This window comes from Pan troglodytes, chromosome 11 (assembly GCF_028858775.2).
Source record: "Pan troglodytes isolate AG18354 chromosome 11, NHGRI_mPanTro3-v2.0_pri, whole genome shotgun sequence".
Classification (NCBI taxonomy): Eukaryota; Metazoa; Chordata; class Mammalia; order Primates; family Hominidae; genus Pan; species Pan troglodytes.
This window is the reverse complement of record NC_072409.2, coordinates 13395238-13411553: the sequence shown is the minus strand read 5'-3', so window position 1 is coordinate 13411553 and position 16316 is coordinate 13395238. Positions and strand designations below refer to the sequence as shown.

Genomic DNA, 16316 nt, shown 5'->3' with positions numbered 1-16316 from the left:
GAATGCAATGGCATGACCTCGGCTCACTGCAACCTCTGCTGCTCAGGTTCAAGCAATTCTCCTGCCTCAGACTCTCAAGTAGCTGGGACTACAGGCATGTGCCACCATGCCCAGCTAATTTTGTATTTTTAGTAGAGATGGGGTTTCACCATGTTGGTCAGGCTGGGCTCAAATTCCTAACCTCAAGTGATCCACACACCTCAGCCTCCCAAAGTGCTGGGATTACAGGCAAGAGCCACTATGCCCAGCCTAGTCAATCAATGATGTTCAAGAGCATGTGATCAAGATACCTACTGTACTCTGGTGGCAGTCTACCTCAAAGGCAAGTCCAATTCTTCTGGTGGTAAGCCATATAAAATGACAGCCTATATCACAAGCTTGTACAGACAGTTTAGGGTATAATCTCTAAAATAACATGGTTATTTATTTCAATAACAATAAACTTGCCATTACCAGTTTGCAGAACTAGCTTCTAAGAGAATATTAATTTTCTGAAGAAGGAGAAGAAGAAGAGGGAGGAAAGAAGAAAAGAGAAGAAGAAGAAGAAGAAGAAGAAGAAGAAGAAGAAAAGGGCAGGGGAGGGAAAGAAGGGGTCAATGGAACAAACTGTTAATTTCTTAGTTGTCCTCTTTAGGAAAAAGGGAATCCTAAAAACAGGCTTCTAAAGGAAGCATTATAGAAACTTTCTTTCTTAAGTTGAATACTGGGAGCATATTTATTTATTTATTTATTTATTTTATTTTTATTTTTATTTTATTTTTGGAGATGGAGTTTCGCTCTTGTTGCCCAGGCTGGAGGCAATGGCGTGATCTTGGCTCACCACAACATCTGCCTCCCAGGTTCAAGCGATTCTCCTTCCTCAGCCTCCCAAGTAGCTGGGATTACAGGCATGTGACACCACGCCCGGCTAATTTTGTATTTTTAGTAGAGATGGGGTTTCTCCATGTTGGTCAGACTGGTCTCAAACTCCTGACCTCATGTGATCTGCCTGCCTCAGCCTCCCAAAGTGCTGGGATTACAGGCGTGAGCCACCGCACCTGGCTAGGAGCATATTTAATAAAAATAATTTCTGTAATTATTTTCATTTAAGACTAGTACACTTCACTTTGGGGCACCTCCCAATTAAAAATATACATATACACACAAACTCACACAATATATACTATTATATGTACTACAATAATAATATTATATATACTACCAGTGGCCTCCCAAGCCTTCTTTGGCTTTGTGTATTTGCTCCTCTGTAGTCAAATAATTAGTGACTTGGAGGCCTCTGCTTTTGCAAAACACTGCAAGTTAGGGATATCACTGATAGACACAGCTGTGTTTCTCAAATACATGTCTCGAGATGCTGCCTTATATAATCCCACTAAGTATTCCATTCTGCTTCGACAGTCTTAGTCACCATGGCAACCAGAACCCTGCAAGCACTTGGGCTTTTGATCATTTTCTGACAGTATTCAAAGCTTTTTCTAACATTATTCTCACTTCATTACTATTGCAACTACATGCAAGAGCCATTATATGCGAAACATCATTCATTTCATCCAATTCTTATTTTTCTGGATTATGTTTTCTTACACAGTGAGTGGAAATAAGAGATAAACTATTATGCACATATTATAAGAAGGTATTTTCAGTTGAGAAAAATACTCCATTAAGATATTCACAGCTGGGAAAATGAAAGGCTCTGACAACTTAGATGAACAGCTTAATATAATGTGGAAAGACACACCTCCAAGAGTAAAAAGAGAATCTATTATATCCCAAATGAGACATGATACAAAAATCTGAAACCTTTCATGCACTGAAATGCCCTTTTTCACTCTGCTCATAATGAGTTAAAAAGTCCAAGTAACAGGGAACACAACAGGGGAGGTTTCTGAGGTGCTGTGGGTGCTACTTCTTCATCTGAATACAAGTCACATGGATGTATTCAGTTTCTTAAAAACACACTTACAGCATGTGCACTTTTCCGCAGTCAATTATACTTCAGTAATAAGTTTAAGACACAGTACGTGAATTGAAGAAAGCAAGCAAAAAGAAAAACATGTTAGAACATGTGGAAAAGGAGAAAAAACAAAGACAAGCACTAACAGTGAAAAAAATGCTAGAGGGAAAGGGCTTAATATTAAAAACTGACACTATTCCAGCTGGATCCCACTTCATTCCATTTCCCCAAATGCCAATGCTGGTCCAGACCACTACCAATACATTTCTTCTTCTCTATAAGGACCATAGACCTACTCAGACCAATTTAAATAAGGGGGTGGGGGTGGGCGCAGCGGGATAGCAACCAAAAAAACCTCATAATTATTCCAAAATAAATCTTGTCCCTTTCTCAAGAAATGCTCATAAAGCAACATCAACACTCGAAAGAAAAGAGGTTTCTGATTGACATAACTCAAAGATCTTCTTTACACAGGAAACAGGGAGAGTAGTGTAGACAAGAATGCCAATACACACCTCCAACCCACCACCACAGGGAACTTTAAGGAAGGCCTACAAAACTGATAAAGACAGCCCTTTATAATCAAGGTCTAATATTGAACAAAGAACACTTTTTTCTCTTTTCTTTTTATAAAAGGGACAAGGTCTCACTGCATTGCCCAGGCTGAAGTACAGTGGCATAACATAGCTCATTGCAGCTTCAAACCCCTGGGTTCAAGTGACCCTCCCACCTCAGCCTCCCAAGTTGCTGGGACTAAAGGCAGACACCACCACACCCAGCTAATTTTTAAATTTTTGGTAGATGGAATCTTCCTATGTCGCCAGGCTGGTCTAGAGCTCTTGGCTTCAAGTGATTCTCCTGCCTTCGCCTCCCAAAGTGCTGGGATTACAGGTATCAGCCACTGCTCCTGGAGATACTTTCATTTATATAAACAAAAAAAAGAAAACAATACGGCTGCTATACTGGACAACCACATCTCTCTCAAACAAAAATCCAAAAGCATTCAGAGAAGATATATAGTTTGCTCGCCACAGACCTATTTTTGTATAAATAATTATGGCTTATTTATTTATTTACTTACTTATGGCTTATTTATTTATTTACTTACTTAGAGACAGAGTCTTGCTCTGTCACCCAGGCTGGAGTGCAGTGGTGTGATCTCAGCTCACTGCAACATCCGCCTCCCAGCTTTAAGCGATTCTCCTGTCTCAGCCTCCCGAGTAGCTGAGATTACAGGTGCGTGCCACCACGCCTGGCTAATTTTTGTATTTTTAGTAGAGACGGGGTTTCACCATGTTGGCCAGGCTGGTCTCGAACTCCTGACCTCAGGTGATCTGCCTGCCTCAGCCTCCCAAAGTGCTGGGATTACAGGCGTGAGCTACCGTGCCCAGCCAATTATAGCTTATTTAAATTGAAGAGGGTCACTCAATAAAACACTGAAAATATATCTGTGGTATATTTGCTTATCCACTCTTCCAGGTGACAGATCAAAATTTATCAATATTAGTATTGTAAAATTTTAAAACAGCACCTTAGAAAGATACGACTCCATACCTGGGATATAAGGTTTATATTTCAAAATAGCTCAAAGAGCAGATTTAAAATGTTCCCAACACAAATAAATGATAAATGTTTGAAGTGATGGATATCCCAAATCCATAATGTGATCATTACAATGGTATGTATGTATCAAAATATCACATGTACCCCATACATATGTAAAATTATTATGTATCAATGTTTAAAAAGAAAAAATGAAAAATATGCAATAATCAAAACAATTGGAAATGTTTTTCTGATTTAAAAAATAACATAAAACTAACATTCCACTCCATACACAAAAATTAACTCAAAATGGGCTGGGCATGGTGGCTCATGCCTGTAATCCCAGAACTTTGGGAGGCCAAGGCAGGCAGATCACTTGAGGTTAGGAGTTCAAGACCAGCCTGGCCAACATGGTGAAATCCCGTTTCTACTAAAAAAAATACAGTGTGGTGGCACCAACTACTAGGGAGGCTGAGGCAGGAGAACTGCTTGAACCCGGGAGGCAGAGGCTGCACTGAGCCGAGATCATGCCACTGCACTCCAGCCTGGGTGACAAAGCAAGGCTCCATCTCAAAAAAATTAATTAAAATAAAAAGAACTCAAAATGGATCACAGACCTCAATGTAAGAGCTAAAAGTATAAAACTCTTAGAAGAAAACACGGGAGTAAATTTTCATGACCTTAAGTTAGGCAATGATTTCTTAGATACAAACCAAAAGTACAAGCAATGAAAGAAAAGAATGACAAGTTTAACTTTATTAAAATTAAAAACATTTGTGCTTCAAAGGATATCATTAAGAAAGTAAAAGACATGCCGGTTTGCGGTGGCTCACGCCTTGTAATCCCAGCACTTTGGGAGGTCGAGGCGGGTGGATCACCTGAGGTCAGGAGTTCTAGACCAGCCTGGCCAACATGGTGAAATCCCGTTTCTACTAAAAATACAAAAATTAGCCGGGCATGGTGACAGGCACCTGTAATCCCAGCTACTCGGGGTAGGGGGGCGGTGGGTGCCGAGGCAGGAGAATCGCTTGGAGGCAGGAGAATCACTTGAACCCAGGAGGCGGAGGTTGCAATGAGCAAGATCGCACCATCACACTCCAGCCTGGGGGACAAGAGCAAAACTTCATCTCAAAAAAAAAAAAGAAAGAAAGAAAGTAAAAGACAATCCACAGAATAAGAGAATATATATTTGCAAATCATACATCTTACAAGGGACTTGTATCCAGAATATATAAACAATTATAAATTAATAATTTTAAAAATAATTCAATTTTTTAACTGGTCAAAGAATTAGAACAGATACTTTCCCAAAGAAGAAACAGAAATCGCTAACAAGCACATAAAAAGATGCCCAACATTAGGGAAATTCAAATCAAAACCACCAAGAGACACCATTTACATCCAGTAGGATGTTTACAATCAAAAAGACAGAAAATAATAAGTGTTGATGAGAATGAGGAGAAACTAGAACACATTACTGGTGATGAGGCCACTTTGGAAAACAGTTTGGCAGGTCCTCAAAAGGTTAAACACAGAATTACTATATGACCCAGGAATTCTACTCCTTGGTATATGGCCAAGAGAATCGTAATCCCAGCACTTTGGGAGGCCAAGGCAGGTGGATCACCTGAGGTCAGGAGTTCAAGACCAGCCTGGCCAACATGGTGAAACCTGTCTCTACCAAAAATACAAAAATTACTTGGGCGTGGTGTTAGGCACCTGTAATTTCAGCTACTTGAGAGGCTGAGGCAGGAAAATTGCTTGAACCCAAGAGGCGGAGGTTGCAGTAAGTCAAAATCGTGTCATTGCACTCCAGCCCGGATGACAAGAGCAACACTCTGTCTCAAAAAAAAGGAAAACCTATGCTCACATAAAAACTTGTATACAAATGTTCACAGGACTATTATTCTTGATAGCCAAAAAACTCAAATGTCTATCAACTGATGATTGGACAAATTGTGATAAATCCTTACAATGGAATATTAATCACTAATAAAAGTAGTGATATGTGCTATAACACAGATGAACCTCAAAAACATTATGTTAACAAAAGAAGTCCATGATAGAAGACCACATATTGTATGATTCCAATTATTTAATATATAAAATATCCAAAATAGGTAAATCCATAGAGACAAAAAGTAGATTGGTGGTTGTCAGGGGTTAGGATTTGGAAGAATGTAGAATCACTGCTAATAGGAACCGGATTTCTTTTGGGGGTGATTAAAATGATCTAAAATTAAACCGTACTAACAGCTGCACAACTCTGCAAACATACCAAACTTTTCAACTGTAAACTTTGAATGGGCAAATTTTATTGTATACAAATATAGCTCCATAAAACTGTCTCAAAAAAATGGGGTCCGAGCTATTATAACTATGTCAGTGTTTTAAGTTTGAGAGCCCATGTGCCAGAAGTTACACAAGGGATTTAAATGCAAGCTTTTAAATGTCTTCCTACCTTTAAATCTATAATCCCTTTAAGATTTTGTTTTTATTTTTTGGTTAAGGGTCTTGCTCTGTCACCCAGGCTGGAGTGCAGTGGTGTGATCACAGTTCACTGAAGCCTTGATCTCCTGAGCTTGAGCAATCCTCTCACCTCAGTCTCCCAAGCAGCTGTGACTTGAGGCACTCACCACCATATCCAGCTAATTTTTTCATGTTTTGTAGAGACGAGGTTTCACCATGTTGCCCAGGCTGATCTCAAACTCCTGGGCTCAAGTGATCCTCCCACCTCAGCCTCCCGAAGTGCTGGGATTATGGGCGTGAGCCACTGCGCCTGGCCTCTTTTAACTTTTTACTTACTTAATTTCAATAGGCACACAGATATGTGTTTCTATCTGTGAAATAGGTTCACTAGATGTGCTAAAGCTGAGGCTTGCTGTGAGCAGAAGTTTGCCTTGGGTTTTTTTTTTTATAATTTCCTCATAGAGTAATTGAGGGCAGGGACTGTTAGCTTTATCTCTGAATTTTCGTACCCAATACAGAATATGGTACATACTGGGTGCCAATTAAATGTTGAAGAAAAAAAATATACCTGGAAGGCAAAGAGAAAAAAAAAAGTCTAAGTATGCAAATTTAAGAGGTTTAAAATAATGTATTACAGGAAAATAAAAGATTTAAACCCCAGGCATACCAAGGAAAACTTCTGAATTAAAATAGTGAAAGAAAATATTCTTTAAAAAGACACAAGTAATTTATAAAGCCAAAGAAAAACATGATCTCAAATATCTCCTCTGCAGCATAAAATAGGAAGCAGAAGAGTGCAGGAGTTAAGAATACTGCCTTTGGAATCTTCCATTTAACAAATATTCACAAAGCCTTTACAATGTGCAAGACATGGGCTTAAAAACTAGAGAAACAGTGACAAACAGGGGCCTGCTCTTAGGGACATTTCATTTTAATGCAGGAGAGACATAATAAGCAAGTAAATAATATTAAGAGTGGTAAGTGTCATGAAGCAAATCAAATGAATATAGGAAAAAGAGAATGATTAAAAGGGCAGCTTTAGACAGAATGGTATTTGAAAAATTCACATAATTTTTTTAAAAGATAAATTATCTGGTTTAAAAATAAACCCTGCCAATATATGTCCAAACCTGGGGATGTATAATACAATTGTAAAATGTAAGATAAAGAGATTTCATTTTTATCCATAAATAAACCATAATTTAAAATAACTTAGTATCTTTACAATCACTCCTTCCTATGTAAATTTTCAAAAATAAAACCTGTTTATCCCTAGAATTTTACCTATTGTATGAATTTTCTTCTAACTGGTACTAAGCTAATGAAGCTTTAGGTCTGAAGTCAGTGAATATCCTAAGACTCTCAAGAACTGAAATACAGATTAAATCATAAATAGCATGGTTTATAACACCTCATCATTACTTTTTCTACCCACCCCCCACCATCACCACCCCGATCTGGTAGACAAAGGTAACCATCATTACTTTAGGCACAGACATTTCATCCCAGAAAACAAAGAAAGAAAGAATAAAACAAACAAGCAAGTAAACAAATTACAAAAATGCAATAGGAGGCTCCACATTCAATTGCATATGCATTTTTAGGCTCCTCAGACCTCAACACCCTAATGTGCAAAACCAGATTAAAATCAGATCTGGTGTGAGTTATGTATACAAAACCATCTCACAAAATAGCTCTTTTTAACTTGACTAAAACAGTGTAAGTTATCCTCTTTTCCTATTGTTTTTTTATCCAAGAATTTTAAAAATGATGTCAAAGAAAAAATCATGATCACTCTAATACAGAAATTTATATGACATTCTACCCATAATTTTCGGAAACTTACCACACATCAGCCAGAAAAAAAACAAATGCAGAACTAAAGAAAAGTTCCAAACACCAAGAGTCCACTCACCTTAACCCATTGAACAGCTGCTTAGATTTATCCAGAAGATAACAAAAATCTGTAACGGTTTTCCTCTCTCCCTGTGGGATATCATCTTCAGCACCTCCAGAGGACATGATTTCTTTAAGAGCAAATTCAGTCCTGTAAGAAAACATATGTTCATTCATCCAGGAGGTAAAAATAAAAATAGAAAAAAACCTTAGTTATATCATCTGATAGTATTTTTTATCCAAGACAGATATAGAATTCTTCTGATTACAATCAAATCACAAAAATATAATTTAAGTGTAAGATACTGTAAGAAAACAGATCATCTCAGTCGGGCGCGGTGGCTTACACCTGTAATCCCAGCACTTTGGGAGGCCGAGGTGGATGGATCACCTGAGGTCAGGAGTTCGAGACCAGCCTGGCCAACATGGAGAAAGCTTGTCTCTACTAAAAATACAAAAATTAGCCGGGCGTGGTGGTGGGCGCCTGTAGTCCCAGCTACTCAGGAGGCTGAGGCAGCAGAATTGCTTGACCCAGGGAGGCGGAGGTTGCAGTGAGCCGAGACGTGCCATTGCACTCCAGCCTGGGTGACAGAGCGAGACGCCATCTCAAAAAACAAAGAAAAAAAGAAAGAAAATAGATCATCTCCTATCATTGGTATGGATGAAAATTGGAACCATATTAGAAAGCAATTTTTATAATACCCTTTCCTCTAATAAATATTATTTGAATGCCTGTTATGTTCTAGGCATTCCTCTACATGGTTAACAATCTAAAAATATTGATTTATTTGTCCATTTGATCCACTCTATAAATCCTTCTGGAAAATGATCCCACAAATGGGAAAACACTTTATCCGTGTATTTATTTTAGTATCATAACATTTAAAAATTGAAAACAACCTAAAGGCCCCAAAGACGAAAATGGTTAGGAATACTGACCACTGCACTCTACCCAATCACTAACTTACAACTCTGTTTAAGAAGGTGAGGCAATGGTATGAGTACACTTCAGTATAAAAGGGATATAAAATCACACACACACATATACATACACACACACGTACACACACAGACGTATATTAAAACTATATTGAAACTATCTCCACTTGTAATAAATTTCATAAACCTGCCATGTAAAAACAGAAAACAACAGTAAGTTGTCAGACAGTATGTACAATACAAACCTAAATTTTAAAAACTGATTTGTGTTTACACACAGACAGAAATTCCTGGAACAACACAGGAAAATTTGGTCCTGGTGTAGGATGTAAAAATAGGCAGACAAAATATAGTCACTGAAATAATGTGATACAATTGGTGAAATAATGAACTTTAATAGATGGACTGAAGAACAGAAAGGATACAGTTGAACAAATTCATAAGCTAAAATATCAGATTTGGGGTACTCTGCCAAAAGACAGTAGAAAGAGATAAAATATATAAAAGAAAAAGCAAGAGATAAGATACAGAAATGAGGGAAATCAACTGCCACACAATAGCTTACACAGGAGGAGAGAAAAACACAAATGAGAGTGAAGAAATATTTGCAGAAATAATGACTAAATTTCCCAGAATTAGAGAAAATGTAACACCTAAAATTGAAAGGACTCAAAGAATGTCAAAATAATCCCACAGCTAGAACCATTAAAGTAAAACTTAGGAAATCAGAATTCTCTTCCCTTCCTGAAAAATTCACTCTTACAGCCACCAAGTGGGTATCCACATCACAGGGTACCTGCATGGGTGTCGGAATATAAGCTATGTGAGGAGGCCATTCGCAGGCAGAGCCAGCTTGCACAGGATGTTGAAGGCCGAGTGTGGAGGAGGAGGAGGAGGAGGGCACCCATGAGGGTGGAGGACTGGCAGGGAAAGTAGGAGCCTGAGCACAGTGACGGCACCTCCACATAGAAAGGTTCAAAGCAGCAATGGGAGATTTGCTATATAAAGAGGGAAGGATCAAATAAGATCTATTAAGGCCAGATGCAGTGGCTCACGCCTGTAATCCCAGCACTTTGGGAGGCAGAAGCAGGAGGATCACTTGAGGCTAGGAGTTTGAGACCTGCCTGGGCAACACAGTGAGATCTTGTCTCTACAAAAAATGTAAAAATTAGCCAGATGTGGTGGCAGGTGCCTACTCAGCTACCTCAGCTACTCAGGAGGCTGAGGCAGGAGAATCGACTGAGGCCAGCAGTTCAAGGGTGCAGACAGCTATGATCCCTCCACTGCACTTCAGCCTGAGTGACAGAACGAGACCCCATTTCTTTTAAAAAAAAAAAAAAAATTCTTTTTTAAAAAAGATTTATTAAAGGCAATGGGACCCAGAGTTCTCACTTGGCAGAGAAGGGAGATGCAAATATGGAAATGGAAAAAGTTAGAATGAACTCTGTGGATTGAAACTGGGCCAGGTGCAGTGGCTCATGCCTGTAATCCCAGCACTCTGGGAGGCCAAGGTGGGTGGATCATCTGAGATCAGGAGTTTGAGACCAGCCTGGGCAACATGGTGAAACCCATCTCCACCAAAAAATACAAAAATTAGCCCAGCATGGTGGGGTGTGCCTGCAGTCCCCAGCTACTTGGAAGGCTGAGGCAGGCGAATCACTTGAACCCAGGAGGCGGAGGTTGAGGTGAGCTGAGATCATGCCACTGTACTTCAGCCTGGGCGACAGAACGAGACTGCGTTTCAAAAAAAATAAACTGTAAGTATGAGTGAACTAATGGATTTCTGAAGACATGGACATACATGTATGGTGTGTGTGTCTACATAAGCACACACAGATGCATACTCCCTAGCTCTGTAATTCTATCTACTGAGAGCGCCTTGGAGCAGTGATCATCTTCCCTCCCCAGTGGTATGAACGTTTCTAGCACCTAACACTTGGCCCCTAATACCATTCTCCAATAAAAGGAACCAGACATCTCTGGAGAATTGTAATTCACTAATTACAGCACAGGGGTAGAAAAAGTACAGGATAAATCTGGAATATCTTGTGGTAGTAAGCAAGAAAATGCTCAAGGAATGCTAAAGAATGTCAAAAAGACATAGGATCAAGCTTGAAGGAGATCCCACTGGCCAAACAGGGTAATTTCAGCATCAATACCAATAGTAATAGCAATGGATTATAACCTACTGAACAAAATAAGAAATCATGAATCAATATAGATATAAATAAATGAGTGAATAAATGGAAAGTGTGGTAGTGAATGGGATAGTTTCAGAATACTTCCCCCATAAACTACACATTACTTCCAAGGGAAAAAGTAATTTCACAGCAGTAAAACCCAGCAGACACTGCCTTGATCAAATGATCAAAGTGAACATCATTAGTAATCAGACAAATCAAAGTCCCATGCGATGAGAAGCACTGTTCCTGTCAAAGTTCTGTAGCCTGAGTCTAATCATGAAGAAACAGACAAAACCAAGTTGGGGGACATTCTACAAAATAACCAACCTGTAATCTTCAAAAATGTCAAGTACTTTCCTTCAAAGACAAGGGAAAACTGAGGTATAACGCCTGATTCTCCCCTGGATCCTTCTGCTGTAAAGGATGTTATTGAGACAACTGGTAAGGCCTGAATGGGGTCTAAGCACTAGACAGGAGTAAATTTCAATGTTAATAAGAAAAGTGTTCAACCACCAATGATGAATTGGTGAACAAAATATAAACATAGTAAAATACAGTAACAAAATACAAACCTAATGCAGCAAAATGAGCACATTAAAACTACACTAATTACAGCAGTTGAACATGCACTGAAACCAGCATAGTTGCTAGAGGCAGTGTAAATTAGTTCAAACCCATGAGTTTCCCTGAATGTATGAGGGGACATTAAATGGTCATTCTATGAGATCTATCAATTACACTGCAGAAAATTTATCCTGAGGTTAACTGTCATTACTGGTAAATTACTCATAACACAAGAACTGGTGAAGAATCACTAGCATCTGACATTCTTCAAAATCTATCTTTCCAGTCTCACCTTCCACTAGCACACACGTACCTATTCTCCGACCACAAGGAAATACTTGAAAGCCTCTGAACAAATCCTACTCTTATACAGCATCATGATTTACATGCTATTCCCCTGGCCTATTCTGTACACCTACCAAATTTATATTCATAGTTGAAGACAGCATTCAAACGACAACTTTTCTGTAAAACTTTCCTTGAAAATCTAAATCTCTCCCTGGCACCTACTTCTGATCAAGTCAGTAGGGGCTTCTTCAGTTACTTCACAAAGAGTTAAACAAATATAACAATTATTTGTTTTTTGAAAAGTCTATCTCACCATCTAGACACACACTGTCCAAAAGTGTAGTCATTAGCCTTTTGTCACTATTTGGCACTTGAAACATGGCTACTCTGAATTGAGATGTGCTATAAATGTGAGGTATAAGTATAAAATATGCCAGATTTAGAAGGCTTAGTATGAAAAAAAAAAAAAATCCATGGCAGATAGTGAAAGGAAACTGATAAAGACATATGGCCACATAAAGATGGCATTAATATGTAAACCTAGCAACAGCATTGTTTGTGGAGATAATTCTCAGCAGACATCTTCAGAGTGGCATATTTCTTCAAAGTAGTTCCAACTGTCTTGCAAACAGCCAGGTATTCTGAATATATAACCAAAAAGATCATCATATATATTTTTAAATCTTTCAGTATGCTAGTGATATGGTTTGGCCCACCCAAATCTCAACTTGAATTGTAAATCCCAGAATTCCCATGTGTTGTGGGAGGGAACCACGGGGAGGTAATTGAATCATGGGGCCATCTTTCCCATGTTATTCTCATGATAGTGAGTAAGTCTCACAAGATCTGATGGTTTTATCAGGGGTGTCCGCTTTTGCTTCCTCCTCATTTTCTCTTGCCACTGCCATGTAAGAAGCACCTTTCACCTCCTATCATGATTCTGAGGCCTTCCCAGCCATGTGGACCTATAAGTCCAATTAAACCTCTTTTTCTTCCCAGTCTCAGGTATGTCTTTATGAGTAGCATGAAAATGGACTAATACAGCTAGGTTGCAAAAGACAAATAGTTTGTGTTTCATGACTTTCTCAGTGTTCCTATTCAAGTATTTCATAAATATACCATCCTTCCTTGTAGCTGCTACTTATCACATTCTACTCTAATATTACAGAAACCTGTGCCTCATGTCATACCAGATTATAAAGTCCTTGGCCAGGCACAGTGGCTCACGCCTGTAATCCCAGCACTTTGGGAGGCCGAGGCAGGCAGATCATGAGGTCAGGAGATCGAGACCATAGTGGCTAACACGATGAAACCCTGTCTCTACTAAAAATACAAAAAATTAGCCAGGCGTGGTGGCGGGCACCTGTAGTCCCAGCTACTCTGGAGGCTGAGGCAGGAAAATGGCATGAACCCAGGAGGCGGAGCTTGTAATGAGCAGAGATCGCGCGACTGTACTCCAGCCTGGGCTATACAGCGAAGACTCCGTCTCAAAAAAAAAAAAAGTCCTTAAGGGCTAAACCCATGTCACATTTATTCTTGCTCTTCAACTAAACCTTCAATAGAACTTCAAAGACCTCAAGTATTTATTTCAGTCTTATGAATTGAAATGGATTATGGTAATAGTTTTGGACAAAGTAATATAAAACCTAAACTTAAAAAAATATGGTTCAAGGCTGGGCCCGGTGGCTCACGCCTGTAATCCCAACACTTTGGAGGCTGAGAAGGGCAGATCACTTGAGTCCAGAAGTTAGAGATCAGCCTGGGCAACACAGTGAAATGCTGACTCTACAAAAAAATACAAAAGCTAGCCAGGCATGGTGGCACATACCTGTGGTCCCAGCTACTCAGGAGACTGATGTGGGAGGACTGCTTGAGCACAGGGGTTTGAGGTAGCAGTGAGCTATAACAGTGTCACTGCACACCACTGGAGGCAACAGAGCAAGACCCAGCTCAAAATGAAAGAAATGAAACGAAGAAAAGAAAAGAAAAGAAAAAAATATATATGGAATTCATCACCAGCAGAACAAAAGGAAAAGAAGAGTGTCCTTTAAGCAAAAGGAAAATAATCAAAAAAAGAAACTTAGAGATATAGGAAAAAAATATAGAGCAAGGGTAAAGGAGATGCATGGGTAAATATAAGCAAATATTGACATTATAAAATGAAGATATGTATGTGTTTTACAGAAGAATGAAAAAATGTTAGTCTATTAATTGAAAGAGGAATAAATGGAGTTAAAGTTTGCTGAGGTCCTTGCATTATTCTGAAAGTGACAAAAATAATAATTTATACTAAATTTTAAGTCAGGAAAGCATGCCTTAATCTCTAGTTTTTTTTTTTTTTTGGAGACAGGGTCTCGCTATGTTGCCCAGGCTGGTGTGCAGTGGCATGATCATGGCTCACTGCAACCTCCGCTTCCCAGGCTCAAGTCATCCTCCTATCTCAACCTCTTGAGTAGCTGGGTCTCCAGGCACACCACCATGCTCGGCTAATTTTTTGTATTTTTTTGTAGAGACATGGTCTCCCCATGTTGCCCAGGTTGGTCTCAAACTCATGGACTCAAGTAATCCTCCTGCCTCAGCCTCCCAAAGTGCTAGATTTACAGGCATGGGCCACTGTGCCCAGCCTAGTCTCTATATTAAAATTAAAAAAAAAAAAAAAGCAGGCTGGGCGCAGTGGCTCATGCCTGTAATCTCAGCACTTTGGGAGGCCAAGGTAGGTGGATCACAAGGTCAAAGGAGTTCGAGACCAGCCTGACCAACATGGTGAATGAAATCCCATCTCTACTAAAAATACAAAAATTAGCCAGGTGTGGTGGCACACGCCTGTAATCCCAGCTACTCAGGAGGCTGAGGCAGGAGAATCGCTTGAATCTGGGAGGCGGGGGTTGCAGCGAGCCAAAATTGCAAAAACAAACAAACAAACAAACAAAAAAAGGCCGGGCACGGTGGCTCACGCCTGTAATCCCAGCACTTTGGGAGGCTGAGATGGGTGGATCATGAGGTCAGGAGATCAAGACCAGCCTGGCCAACATGGTGAAACCGTGTCTCTACTAAACATACAAAAATTAGCTGGGCATGGTGGCGCGTGCCTGTAATCCCAGCTACTTGGGAGGCTGAGGCAAGAGAATCACTTGAACCAGGGAGTAGGAGGTTGCAGTGAGTCCAGATCGCACCACTGCATTCCAGCCTGGTGTCAGAGTGAGACTCCGTCTCAAAAAAAAAAAAAAAAAAAAAAAAAAGTAAAACACTGTGTAAGTACTAATGAAGTCAAATAATAGAATGGTTTTAATTATAACGCCCCACCCCCCCCCCAAAAAAGGGCAAGATTAGGCCCAACGCGGTAGCTCACGCCTGTAATCCCAGCACTTTGGGAGGCTGAGGTGGGCGGATCACTTGGATTGGGTGTTCGAGACCAGCCTGGCCAACATGGCAAAACAGCATCTCTATTAAAAATACAAAAATTAGATAGGCATGGTGGCACACACCTGTAATCCCAGCCACTCAGGAAATGAAGGTTGCAGTGAGCCAAGATCGCACCACTGCACTCTAGCCTAGGTGACAGAGTGAGAATCAATCTCAAAGGAGGAAAAAAAAAAAAAAAAAAGAATGAATATAGAAAAGACAGGACAAATGGAAGGCAAAGAGTGTAACAGTAAAATTAAAACACAATATGTCAGTAGCTACAATATATTTTAATGAACTAAGTAATAAAATTTAATGATGAAGTCCATCAGATTGGATTTAAGAAAAAAAAACTGATACATGAGTAAAAGATTGAAAAGGTTGTAAGTCAAAGTATGGAAAATACATATCTTGAAACATCAACCAAAACGGAAGAAGTGTAGCTACGCTATTATCAGGCGACACTGACTTTAAGTCCCCCCCAAAAAAAAAAAATCAACATAGATGAGAAGACTATTCCCTAGTGACAAAGTGTTCAGGTCAATATATCCCTTTTATCTTTTTTTTTTTTTTTTTTTTTGAGACAGAGTTTCACTCTTATCACCCAGGCTGAAGTGCAATGGCGGGATCTCGGCTTACTGCAACCTCCATCTCCCAGGTTCAAGTGAGTTTCCTGCCTCAGCCTCCCAAGTAGCTGGGATTACAGACATGCACCACTATGCCCAGCTAAGTTTTGTATTTTTAGTAGAGACGGGGTTTCACCATATTGGCCAGGCTGATCTTGAACTCCAGACTCAGGTGATCCCCGTGCCTTGGCCTCCCAAAGTGCTGGGATTACAGGCGTGAGCCACCGCGCCCAGCCAATTCAATATATTTCTAAAAATCATATGCACCTAATAACATAGCCTCAAAATAAATAAATAAAAATGGATAAAACTAAATGAAGAAACAGACAAATCCAGAATCATAAGGGGAAATTTTAGAACATATCCCTCAGTAACTAACAAAAGAATCATAAAAAAAAGACTAACGATGGTAGGATTTTTAAAATCCCCATTAATAAAGTTGACCTAACT

General features: G+C 39.5%; 1 protein-coding gene across 7 annotated transcripts in view; it reads right to left on the bottom strand.

Annotated features, from left to right (window-relative positions):
- SCAI (suppressor of cancer cell invasion) overlaps nt 1-16316 on the bottom strand; it is a 197400-nt gene that overhangs the window by 101868 nt on the left and 79216 nt on the right. For all 7 annotated transcript variants that reach the window (XR_010148853.1, XR_010148854.1, XR_010148855.1 and 4 more), the window contains one exon: nt 7884-8015. Coding sequence is in view for 3 of the 7 variants with exons in the window: in XM_528477.8 (XP_528477.3) it covers nt 7884-8015 (132 nt within the window). In the remaining 4 variants the exon portion in view is untranslated. The remainder of the gene's footprint in view (nt 1-7883; nt 8016-16316) is intronic.